The 12,890-nt window shown below is 38.9% G+C and overlaps 2 protein-coding genes across 2 annotated transcripts in view; one reads left to right on the top strand and one right to left on the bottom strand.

The window, feature by feature from the left end:
- Window positions 1-12,890, bottom strand: part of Hwt (SH2 domain-containing adapter heavyweight) — a 167,611-nt gene that overhangs the window by 91,100 nt on the left and 63,621 nt on the right. The gene's annotated exons all lie outside the window — the stretch shown is intronic.
- LOC144473009 (uncharacterized) lies at window positions 8,195-11,989 on the top strand. Its single transcript, XM_078186532.1, has 3 exons — window positions 8,195-8,302; window positions 10,761-10,983; window positions 11,769-11,989. Exons 1-3 carry the CDS (start codon window positions 8,195-8,197, stop codon window positions 11,987-11,989), a joined length of 552 nt encoding a protein of 183 aa, XP_078042658.1.

Below are 12,890 nucleotides of genomic sequence, written 5' to 3'. Positions count from 1 at the left end.
CCCGCGGTAACGATTAACCGGCACAATCAACCGAGCCATCGTCATCGCCGGCTGCTGGTCAGGGTGCGCCCGACACCCTAATCCCGTAAAGCATCCGCTACAACACTCCAAAAACTATTACAACACTAAAGATAGAAATATAGTATTGTTATGGCACGTAAAATCGTGTGATATTCGAAGTGCACTAGCCTGTTTATTTTCATAATTTCAAATCTGTTAGAAATCAATCAGTCACGTCACTTGAAATCACATGAAATCGTGTAATCATGGCCCGTTTCTAACGCATTCATTAAAATTGTAAAGACATAATTACACATCGTCACTTTATTAAGATTAACCCGATTAACAATTTATTTGTATTTAATTTCTCTTTCTCACAATCGCTTTGGGAAATGGTCCCTTTACGATCCAATTATTAAACACGTTCCGCGAATAGGTTTCCCAACCATTTACCACGAAATTCTCCAATGAAATATGTCGTAGTAATTTATTAAAAGTACAATGGTTTAATTTGCTTCCTTTAGTCCACTCTAATCGAGAGAAAGAGAGAGAGAGAGAGAGAGACAAAGAGACGGGGGGATTATTAAACATATATTTCACTTCCAGAATGAGTTATGAAAGTTTCTGCGATATACTCGTTCGTGTTTGATTAATTAAAATCGATGGGATTCGGTGGAATTTTCACACGACCCCCGGGCTTCGGTGGAGAAATGCTCGGAAGTTCGACGTTGATGGCGCACGGTCGCAAATATTCCTGTCCAAGACTGTGCGCGAACCGAGACCGGCATCGCCGGTACCTACGGACACTTAATTAATTCACTTTACGCCGGACTCCCCGTTTGTAATGCGGGATAGGGGCGCCTAAGAACCCTGAGGCAGTAATTGATTCAAATGCTTCAAGGGTATTACTGGCCGCCGAAGACGGTGTGCGTGCGCCCAATATCGCTTTGGGTTTCGATCCGCGCGGACCGGAGGGTGTGAAATGTTAGTCAAATGTTCCGGTAAATTTTACCGTATGCTGGTGCCACTCACGCTGCCCAGAAATTGGCCAGAAGCTGGCCAAAAGCTGGCCAAAAGCTGGCCAAAAGCTGGACATCCTCGGTTGAAAAGCAAATTAATGATCTGCGAAAGAGATTGCATTTTGCTAATTGTACTCTGTTGCCAATAGAATCGCACTTGAAGCATTATCGCATAGTAGTAAATCATAGTACTTCGTTCTCAAACCGAAAATCGTCTTGCTATATTGTATTGTAACACATTAGTTCGTACAATTATTTTTTCAAGAATATTTTATAAGATTGTCATAATTGTAAGATAATTAATAGTTCAAGAGATGTTTTTTTTTAATATTATTGGTAATGGTTATATCTTATTACCTTTATTATTCATATTCTATATTATGTTATTRGGTTRGTGCATATGAAATGTCGGATTTTTAAGCGAGTATATAAAACTGCATATCTTTTTTCAAAAGCTATTAATTYAATCAAAACGTGCCCCATTTGTTTCAATACACTTTTCCCAACGYGAGTTTAATTCATAAATGTCTGTCTTCACGAAATTCCGATTTTTCGGATCAATAAACTGTAGTATGGAATTTTTCAGACTGTCTCCATTTACATACTGTTTAGCCCACAAAAACTACGCATACGTCGTACAAAACAATTGCGAAATTAAATGAAGTAAAATATACAATTTTATAAAATATAGATCTTTCGCCTAGCGACTTTCRCTATTTTAAACATTCAGGACAGTTTTTACGGGCTAAATAGTATATAAATGGAGACACTCTGAAATATTCCATATCAGAGTTTATTAATTCGAAAGATCAGAATTTGTTTAAGACAGGCATTTCTGTATTGATATCTTGTTGRAAAGGGTGTAGTAAAGCAAACGGGGCATATTTTGATTAAATCAACAGCTTTTGAAAAAAGATATACAGTTTTATATATTTACGTAAACATCCGACATTTCATATTCTGTATTTTTATTGAATACATCCGATTGTTCATATTCTATAATTACTCTTCTGTATTAAAATTGTTACTATTCTATTAAAATTCTGCGAATCTGCAAGTTCAATCTCCCAAATGAACCAACGTTCCGAAATATTTCAGATTCTTATCGATACTCGTAATTATTCACAAGAGCTCTACTCATTGCTATCGGACTATAGTTTGGTAAACGCTGTTTTAGATGGTTGACAAAGCCTCGTGGCTACACTACTGTCAACCTATCGCGTTCCATGGGAAGAAAGCTCTCTGGTAACTGCATACGGCCGCCATTAACACCCCCAAATAACTCGTGCTGGCCGGGATAATTGCATAGGTCCTCGGACCGTGGTATCAGTTATTGATACGATCGTCTATTAGAAACTTGGTCCAATATCAATGAGTCAGATGTGAGACCGTACTAACCGTCCCGAAGGGGACGATAGGTATCGAGATAGGGACCTTCGCATCAAAAGGGTCGTTACAAAGGGGCTGGATCGCGACGCACCGCGCATAATACCGTGTGATGTATGAATTTAATTAAGTAATTATACAGAACCGCATTGTACATTAATCACGGCGTCCATATCTCTTTCTCCCTCTCTCTTTCTTAGGTGTCCCCTATACCGTTGACTTTCCCCGATTTCATTGTACTACAAAATTTTTAGAGAGAGAGAAGGAGAGAGAGAGAGAGCGGCAAGCTATTCGCAAAAGTTCCGTGCTTCAGACAAGCCAACCCCTCAGAGACGATCGTTTTAACAACGACTCTTTTCATCCCGGAATCCCTTTGTACCGTAGCTCTGGGCAAAACTGGTTTCGCAGTTTCTCTACTGCCCAGCTACTGTACGCTCTGGTTTCTTGAATTCGTTAATTATCCAGCTAGATATTAAACAGCAACCTCCTTTTACATTTTTCAGTTACCCCGTTCGTTGTTCACGCTGTTCTGTTCGTTCCGCGCTTGTACACCAAATATTACATTTTGAGAATTATTTGAATGAAATTCTGTTATTGTTTCCTTAATTTACGGTTTATTATTAACAGTTTTCTGGATACGAAGAAATTTTATAGCATACAAATTGTTTTCGACGTGGTGTAGCAATTTTCAGTGACGCCTCAGTACCACCAATCGAGTGCAAGGAGTTGAACGTTTAACCGCGTTTCGTTTATTCGGTATAAAAATAAACAAAACATGAAAAAATGAAAAAAATGAAAGAAATAAGTTATTAATTACTAAGTTATTAATTTTGTAAAAAGTTCTTCGCTATTTCGAAATTTTTCGCTATTCGTAACGGATAAGAGCAACGAAAGGTCTCGGTTTCACCAGGTTGTGCAACTCGCAGCCTCACCTGTCGGAACTCGGAAGATTGCACGGCGACGGAATAAAGTCGCCAGCGCCCCGTCACGGATCTTTGTTGGTAGTTTGGCGACAGTTCCGTGGCGAAACCGGGAAAAGGGTGATTCGAAGGGAAAGACCCGTCCTCCGGTCGGGAGAACTAATTTCATAGTTTTAAGGGCCACTGGAATTGAGCCGGTTCGGGTCATCGCTAATTGGGTGCTGTACTGGCTAGATTGCGGTCACCTTGTTAGAGAGCTCGTCGACTTTACTGTGAAAATGTATCTTCCCGACTGGAGAATGAACCTTTCTCCGTCCACCTACACGTGTATCGTTACTGGCTAACCCATTATCAGGCTAAACACTAATTTGCCGACACGAATTTCTGAATCTCCCAACGGGCCCACCGAATATAATCGTAATTAGATTTCGCCGTATACGTATAACCCTCGCGTTCATCCCGTATCACATTCGCATAAACACTTCCTTCTTCGTTTTAGTCGGTCAGTGATCCGGCTATAATGGTTTTTCAAGTGCTGCATTCGTTTCGGTTAACTCATTTATTCATTTAGTTTCAGTTATTCGTTTGGTTTCATTATTTTATCCAGTCAGTTTCGTTCAGTTTAATTTATTTATTCATTTAGTTTCATTCATTTAATTCAATTCATTTATACATTTAGCTTAATAAATTTACTTATTCATTTAGTTTAAGTTAGTCGTTTAGTTTCATTAATTTATCCAGTCAGTTTCGTTCAGTTTAATTTATTCATTTAATTTATCATATAATTTATCATTAATTTATCATTAATTTATCATCTAATTTAATTAATTTATTCAATTAGCTTAATAAATTTATTTATTCATTTAGTTTAAGATGGGAAAAAGTAATCCGATGATTCATTATAACTCGTTAATTCTTGTAACTAATTTATAACTGAAAATTCTGTTTTTCAATATAAAATCAAACATGTTATCTTCAATTCAGAGTTATTCGTAATTTCTGAAGAACTATTACTTCGACGTAATTTTCGAAAAGGTACCAGATCCTTCGTACTTCTCGCACGTGTATTTTCTACGATTAATGTAGCGATCGTTTGAGTTCTTGGAGAAGCTTGATTTTAAATTCAGAGTTACCGAAGCTTGCAGTTAAACCCAGCATAGCGAGCTCATTTCACGATATCTCCGACTGCGATCCGAAATTTATTTGGGGCCTGACGTTCCTTTAAACTCGGGCTACGCTCGATCCGGGTTCTCATTTCCGGTACATGTTCACGCGTTCCACGGACATTTCTCTTCCCCTTAATTTAAGAGACCGTCCGACGGCCGATAGCAAATTGCCGTGAATAGAAAAACATTTCCAGCTGATTGCTAAAAATATCCAGAGACCGTGTGAAAGGCTGGCCGAAGACAGAGAGAAAGAGAAATCGGAAAAATAGAAAAGAGAGACAGCGAGAGAGAGAGAGAGCGAGAGAGAGAGATAAAGAGAGGAAGAGAAAGGGGATAAACGAGGGACTTCTGAAAACGGTGATCACGTTTTTTTAATTAAACCGAAAGTCAGACACCCCCGTCGGAGGCAGGAGTCGTCCGCCGACAATCGAGACCGCCGGTTTAATCACGACGTAATAATGACGGCAGATAAATTAAACCGGACCGTAATGCTGTCCGTTCGAACGGCCCCTCTCGAAGAAAGATCGCGTGCCGGAAACAAAAGGCCGACAAAACGATTCGGTAAACTTCGGGGACAACGGTATTCTGCCGCCGACGAGATTAGGTCCGGCGAAATCTCGGAATCGGTTCCCCGTGATTCCATTCATTATTCTTTCATTTTTTTTTTGTGCAGATCTCTTTAAAACCGGCCTACTGCGCGAAAGCAATTGCTTTCACGTTTCAGCTGCCCGACCATTCATGCAGTAAATGGCATAGTTAGAACGTAGAACGATTGGATTCATTTTTCATTGCAGTAATAGATTGCCGTATTACTTCGCGAGCTAGATTACTTTTTCATATTAGATCGCATATTTGATTATATTAAGTTATATCAACTTACATTAAAATATATCGGATTATATTAAGTTGTATTAAAATATATTAAATTCTATGAAATTATATGAAACTATACTAACCCCTTGCACTACGATTTTATACTGTCCTTAATAGGACAAGATCATTTTTGTTTCTTTTCTTGTCTTTGTTACTTCTGTTTCTAGACTTTGATAACTAGAGAATTCAATTTGATTTCGATTTAAAATAAATTAATAATATTCGTATTTAGTAGATCTTGCATGAGATTATTATAATGCAAGGGGTTAAATGACATGTACAAGAATCCAAAAAACATTCGTTCATTCTGCAGCAATGCACTATTCCGATTTTTCAGAACAACGTCTGTCTATTCTGCGACCATAAAACTGTTTTCGTTACACGCTGCAAGCGGCGACAGACATTTGCAAAGATCGAACAGTCTACTCGATTTGCGAGTCGTATCGCGACAGAAGTATTTTATGCCGATAGGATCGAACGGTGAAGAAAATCGGGTGCGACGGGAGAGTAACGGCTAATGCAGTGAAAACTATCGACGTAAATACCGGCGCGGCGGCGGGGACGAGACTATTATTCTTAGCCGAGTTTCACGCGATAGTTTCACTATGGAGTTGCCGACTGTCGAGCTAGATAAACACTTATCGGGCCTGAATTGACGGTGAATCGACGCGGCTTTTCCGATCGCGGGGTGGAGGGGAGGGGGGAGGGGAGAGGCGTCCGCGCCTCGTAAATCCGTATTATCGGCTCCGCGGCCGGATGCAGTCCCCGTTATAATTTTCAGTCCGCGGTGTAAACAGTTATCCCGGGTCGAAGGTAAACGCGGTTTACGCATTCCTCGGCAAACAGCCAGGAACGATGGGGCGCCGAGGATCTTGCGGAATCAATTCGCCGCCGCGACGTGGATTAGCGGATTACTTTGACGAGGTTAAGGGTTATCCTCCACGGAACTTCGAACAAATCGATTTTATTTCTGTCCACGGGAACCGAAGGAGTTATATCTCGATTCGCGAAAATAAAATTCTGTCGAATTTTTTGCAAAATCGCTGGTAATTTAATTTCGAATAATTCTACATTCCAATAAATTATTTGTGTAATTATTATTCGACGAATAATGCGAATCAAGATATATAATGGAGGAAATATAATAGAATGTTAATATAACGTCGCTAATAACCGTAGTAGTTTATGCGAGAATATACTAGAAACAAAAATTAGAAAAATTGTTACTGTTTTTGTTTTTACATAATTGAAAAATGTCCTACCTCTGTAGTTGTAGATAAATTACTTAATTATTTATTATAGTGATCAATGTATCTAAAAGTAATAAATTTGATAATGCAACATTTCAGAAAGAGAAAATGGAAAAAGAAATAGGTGAACTAAGGAAAGAAATATTTCATATCCTGTCATTTCTATTCAAATTGATTGATTTCCGTATAAAGAAAATCTTACTCGAATAAAATGCTATTGGTATGAATCCTTATTCGATTAAATCCTTATTCAAATAAAATCTCGCCCGACAGCATCGAATCAAATTTGATTCTTTTTTCGTCTTTATCTCTTATCTGTTACACGAATGAAATGTTGTTGAACTCTGGCTTTTTGTACCCGGCATTATTATATTCATCCCATACTTGCTCCGATATCTCATTACAATACCTGGGATATCATTCAGCACCCCTCGTCTGCGATTCTCGGGGTAAATTACGTCGACAACAAACAGCTCCGGCACAATGTCGTAATTCTCAAGAACCTGGGAACGGATGGAAGAGACAGATGTGACTCATAGACCGATTCCCGTGTACAGAGACGCACAGCCGACTGTAAATAGGTGGTAGTCAAACAAGAGGAACACGGGTATTTAGGCACGACTGTAGTGTTTACGTATGCCTACCGTTACCGTGTCAATGTAATAGGGTGGAGCAGTTGTATGAAACTATTCGAACGTTTCCCTAATTTATTGTCGTATGAAGAGGCACGTGGACCAATAATCTCTGTGTCAAATAGAGCGGATATCAGATAACAAAATTTGTTTGAATCGATAGATTGCGGTTTGAAAGACCGTATTTGCAAATTCAAATATGATCAAACATACATGATTGAATATTTGATAGGAATAGACTGGGAATCTGAAAAAAACATCTGGAAAAATAAAATCTTCAACTTAATTTATGACAAAAATTCTAGCCCACATTGTATAACTAGTATATAATAAAAACATATTTCTGAATAGTCTTGTCATGGATCTATTATTCTTTTTATAGTCCCCAGTGGAACAGTAATTTTCATTCAGTGAAATTTCTGTAAATGAAGTAATTACGCAACGTTTAAAAGTACAATGGGCCAAAATGACCAAATTTCCACCCTCGTAATGTCCCCGTAGTCTCATACAACACCCATTCCTTTCTATAATAAAATCTTAAAATCCGCTTTCTAATTATAAACAACAAACATTTGAATCGATGAAACGAAAAATCGATCGTCGTATTGAAAAGTTTCCCAACTCCCATAATCAGTGACCGCGACAGTAAAGTTTTTTTGTCCGGAACATAAAATTGTGGTGTTGCCTCGTCCGCAAGAGATTTTTGGCGCGACCATAAATACCCGAGAGATTCGGGCGTTTCGATTTAGGCACTCGACCTTGTACGCCGAACAGTTGAGCACACCGACTCTGCAGCCCCCCTACTCTCAACCCCCGTGAGTAATGCGTCGTAGATAACGAACTGGAATCCCGTCAGAATCCGCGTTTACGGTTTCAATATACCGAACAGTCCGCGGCCGTTGATCGCCGGGAACGCAACGCGACGAGCAAGCGACCGTGCAACAGAAAATGTTCCGATCCTGCGTGTTACTTCCGGCACTGATTTGCACCGCGTGTTTGATATTCGGCTGCGCTGGCTGCACACCGGATATTGGACAGCCGCTGGACTTGAATCAGGTAATACCTGCGTTGTTAGCGCTGATCGTGCTGAGCTGGTCGCGCGTTGTTCGGGGTGCGGTTGATTAACGCACTCGGTACGGCTCGTAATCGTTTCTTCTACACCACAGAGTGGAGAAATGAATTTCTTTTCATGCTTTTAGTATTATTAGATTGCAATTATTAGGTTGGTGCATATGAAATGTCGGATGTTTACGTAAATATATAAAACTGTATATCTTTTTTCAATTTATCAAAATATGCCCCGTTTGCTTTACTACACCCTTTTCAACAAGATATCAATACAGAAATGCCTGTCTTAAACAAATTCTGATCATTCGAATTAATAAACTCTGTTATGGAATATTTCAGTGTCTTCATTTATATACTATTTATCCTGTGAAAGCTCGGGCAGATTTTAAGCAGTTTTAGGACAGTGTTGTCATTATACGTTGGTCGGCTGAGGAATGTGACAGCGACCTGTCATAAATAATGTCGGGATTAAGAGAAATAGAATGAACTCCAGCATGAAAAACGTAAACACTTGAGTTTTTCTTCTCTGACGTCAGCGCTCCTACGTTGCCAGTAGGTTCGCCCTCGGCACGTGGCTGTTCCATTACAAACCGCGCGAAGCATGTTGAGCAGCTCTGCGCTTGCATTTTACCGCATTTCGTAACTTCCCCTCTACCTCTCGGACGTTAGAGACCCTTAGCGGACGGCTGGCGGATATATCCGCCGAAGCGTGTTTACCGTTGCGGACGGCTGGCGGATATATCCGCCCAAAATACTGCGCGCTCCAATACCCGTCGTCCAGAGTGACGCTCGCCCGTCGAGCGCCGCCGTCCGAAGCCACTTCCACTGGAAATCTGAAATAAATCTTCTGGCTTATAGTATTTCTATCTTATTCGATAAAGTGCATTTTATTAGGTTGGTGCATATGAATACTATATACTATTTACCCTGTATCAACACTATATACTATTTAGCCCGTAAAAACTGTCCTAAATGTTTAAAATAGCGAAAGTCGCTTGGCGAAAGATCTATATTTTATAAAATTTTATATTTTACTTCATTTAATWTCGCMATTGTTTTTGTACGACGTATGSGTARTTTTTRTGGGCTRAAMAGTATGTAAAYGGAGRCAGKCTGAAAAATTCCATACYACAGTTTATTGATCCGAAAAATCAGAATTTCTTGAAGACATACATTTATGAATTAAACTCGCGTTGGGAAAAGTGTATTGAAACAAATGGGGCACATTTTGATTAAAGTAATAGCTTTTGGAAAAAGATATGCAGTGTTATATACTCGCTTAAAAATCCGACATTTCATATGCACCAACCTAATATAATCTAGAACCAGTCGTGATAGGTATTCCAAAAGATAATTAGATAATTTTTAAGTATTCATGACGAAAACAAGCAGTTGAAATATAATATCTTAACGATAAAAGACGATTTTGGTAATATAATTGCATTATTTCCAGTTTAATAAAATTCAGAAACAATTTATTTGTGCTTCATCTCTGTTTCTTGCAATCCTCTTGAAATATTTTTATTTTACATATAATTATTAGATTGCCGATTTTTATGCATAGCAAACACTTTCCAAGACAAGTGTGAGAAGAAGAAATTAAGTAAAGATAAGAAGTTTCTTTCAATCGCTTTAAAAGAAATGGATGTAATATGAAAGAGGATATTTCTTTAGAGCAGCGTTTCGAGGTATTGTTGGAGAAAATTTGCATGGCGCTCTAAGTCCTTGAGTCACGTTCCCGTGAGAGTTACGTCCGCGAGATCAGGCGGAAGAATCATTCGTTCGTATCACGATAAACCGAAACGTATAATGCTATTGGTTACACAATATCGGCGAGCCTGACGCAGCTATACAGACACACGTAAATTCGTCGAAGTATCGGTTAAACGGGTCGTGGGTTTGTGTTCCTGCACCCGAAACCTGTCAATATTGGATCGCTACAGTCGTACGCATTAATTTTCAAACTTGCGTGCACACGCACGATCCTAATTCGAATTTATGTATGTCGATCGCTTTACGTGTGTACGCCGAGACGTCCTGAAACATAATCATTGATCCGTGCATTTATGATGCAATTTGAAAATATCGCACGGATTTACCCATCACTTATCACTTCACAAAGATTTCAGAACAGTTTTACTCAAATTACGAAAATTAAACTATAAAATCAGATTCTTAATCATATTGTAACGATTATCGGAATTACATCTCAGGCTGTGGATTTTGATGGAAAATAAAAACCGTATTAAATATAAGAATCAGAAGCCACGTGAAATTGCTTGGTTTATAATTAACGTAATGCAACAATATTTTAAAACTGTTCTTATGTTTTACAGCTTAGCATTTTGCATAAATGTATAAAATCCGCGGTCTTGTAACGATCATGGCATCCTTTTCTCTCGTATTCTAGTCTTTGATAGATTATTTTGCTAACAAAGTATTTCAGTTTTCAGGAAAATGGTATTTCGTGGCTGGGACACCGATCAACGAAAGTTTGAGCAGATGCGGACAGTTTTTCGTAAGAAGGAAAACTTTGAACACGTTCGACATTAAATACACCGCACTGAGTCACAAGAACAGCATTCCCATCACCTTTAACGTAGAAGGCGTTCTCAGGGGTAACAAAATCATTGGCATTTGGCAGCTGCAAGGATCGAGGAACAAGTTGGGTGAGTGCAAATCAAATATGTAATCTTGCAAGTGTTACTCCATCATGTTATCCATTCAAGAACTTTAATCCTAAGTAAAATTTCTGTGTTACTATTGATTCGTTCAACCAGGTTCAAAAAGCATTGTTCGAATATTCAATCTCTTAACTAAATATTTTATAAGAAGAGTAAATTCGAATAATATATAGAATAAATTCTTCAAATAAAGTTCCATTCGTATATCTTTATTAAAATTTTATTAAAACAATATGTCGAATAAAATTGTGTTCAAATAATACTTCGAATAGATTTTTGGAACAATATATCGATCAGATTCTTGGAATAATATTTCGTATAGGTTCTCCGAATAAAATTCGATCCGATTAATATTTCGATCAAATTCTTCCAATAAACTGTTCTTCCCTTTAAATAAAATATGCCAAGCTCTGGCCCATGGTATACCAGCCGATACTACCCGCTGACAAATCTTCCGTTCGTTATCTGCGTCCCGCGCGAAGTACTTTGCACCCGAGCAAACGTGTTTCTAAATAAAGCGAGACCTTCGGGAACCTTGGCACAGGAATCAATAAAACTAATATTTTCACTGTCACGTTATCGTCGCCGCTGTCGCCGTGCGGCGTAGTAGGTGAAAAGTGTTTGCGCCGGTGAAAGTTCGGCCGCAGAATCTACAAACCGGGTGATCAATGGCCTCTGGTGCCGAAAGGGACAGTCTCGAGTCGACGCGGTCCCCGGGTCAACAATCGGGGGGGTTCCCGTTAACTTTCGGATTTTATTATGATTCGCAGGACCGTTCAGGCACGTGATAGTGCTCGCGGACTACGGTGCCTTCGTCGCCATGGTCGTTTGCTCGGAGAGCACCAAGCCCCGCCACCAGGGATACAAGTTCTCCATGATTTGGTCCCGTGGGAGGAGCTTGCCTCCCTCGATCCTCAAGGAGCTTAAGTCCAAACTGGGAGCGTACATTAATCAAGGGGAAATTCGCATGGTGGATCATGGGAACTGCTAAACAAACCATAAACTTCCATGCTAGACCGGATCTTGTGAACGCGCATCGGTTCACGGCACCGCAACAAATTTCATCTAATATTATTTACTTAGCGTGTACTGGCGTTTACGGTCTACGGGACCGTTCACTTCGTTTTTCTTTTTATCGAGACACAGTGACTCGCATTAATATTCAGACATCTTTCGAAACAGGATAAAACTTCTTTAAAAGTGGACGAAATTATATCTTTTTTCAGATATTAGAGAGACTCGCGGTTTTTATTTCTAAACAATTCAAGCACCTCGCATAATTATCATAAATAGTATTATAACTGTATAAAAGTAAAAATGTTTTAAACAATTACTATAAATAACGTTATAAATTCTATAAATATTATAGATATTTTTAAATAAATCGAATGAATAAGGGCTACGAGGAAAGGAAATATCTGGACTATTTCCTTTTGCGATTGAATCGACGTGGATTCGTAGATCGAATCTTCTCCGTCGAAACGACCTCTTAAAATTTGATGCACGATTTTTTCTAGCCATTTTATGGAACACGTAAACCCCTGATGGCGTTCACTTACGTTTTTGTAAAATTGATACACCCCTCAGATCGATAGAGCCATAAGAAAAAATCGTATACCAAGATTTACGAGCTCGCTGCAAAAAAGAACTCTCGAATCTTCGAACTTCTAATAGATTGCGTCGCGAACAAAATTTTTTAATGTTTTTTGAAACCTTTCAATTCATACCATTTTCTGTAAACTTCGAACAGTTTCTAATATGACACGTTTAGCGTTCAAATTGATGCGTTTCGTTCACGAGAAAACAGGATCGAAAGTGACTACAAAAGATGGGACGAACAAACGAAAACACAAAGGACACGGCAACGCCCTTGTAATCATTTTAAAAAAAAC

Source organism: Augochlora pura, chromosome 2 (genome assembly GCF_028453695.1).
Source record: "Augochlora pura isolate Apur16 chromosome 2, APUR_v2.2.1, whole genome shotgun sequence".
In the NCBI taxonomy this organism is placed as follows: Eukaryota; Metazoa; Arthropoda; class Insecta; order Hymenoptera; family Halictidae; genus Augochlora; species Augochlora pura.
This window is presented reverse-complemented; position numbering and strand designations above follow the sequence as displayed.

What these genes read in the sequence shown, in the direction of transcription:
- LOC144473009 (XM_078186532.1), top strand. Translation starts at nt 8,195, where the DNA reads ATGTTCCGATCCTGCGTGTTACTTCCGGCACTGATTTGCACCGCGTGT. An exon ending in AGCCGCTGGACTTGAATCAG is followed by an intron (nt 8,303 to 10,760) that starts GTAATACCTGCG and finishes AAAGTATTTCAG; the next exon opens with TTTTCAGGAAAATGGTATTT. An exon ending in AGGATCGAGGAACAAGTTGG is followed by an intron (nt 10,984 to 11,768) that starts GTGAGTGCAAAT and finishes TATGATTCGCAG; the next exon opens with GACCGTTCAGGCACGTGATA.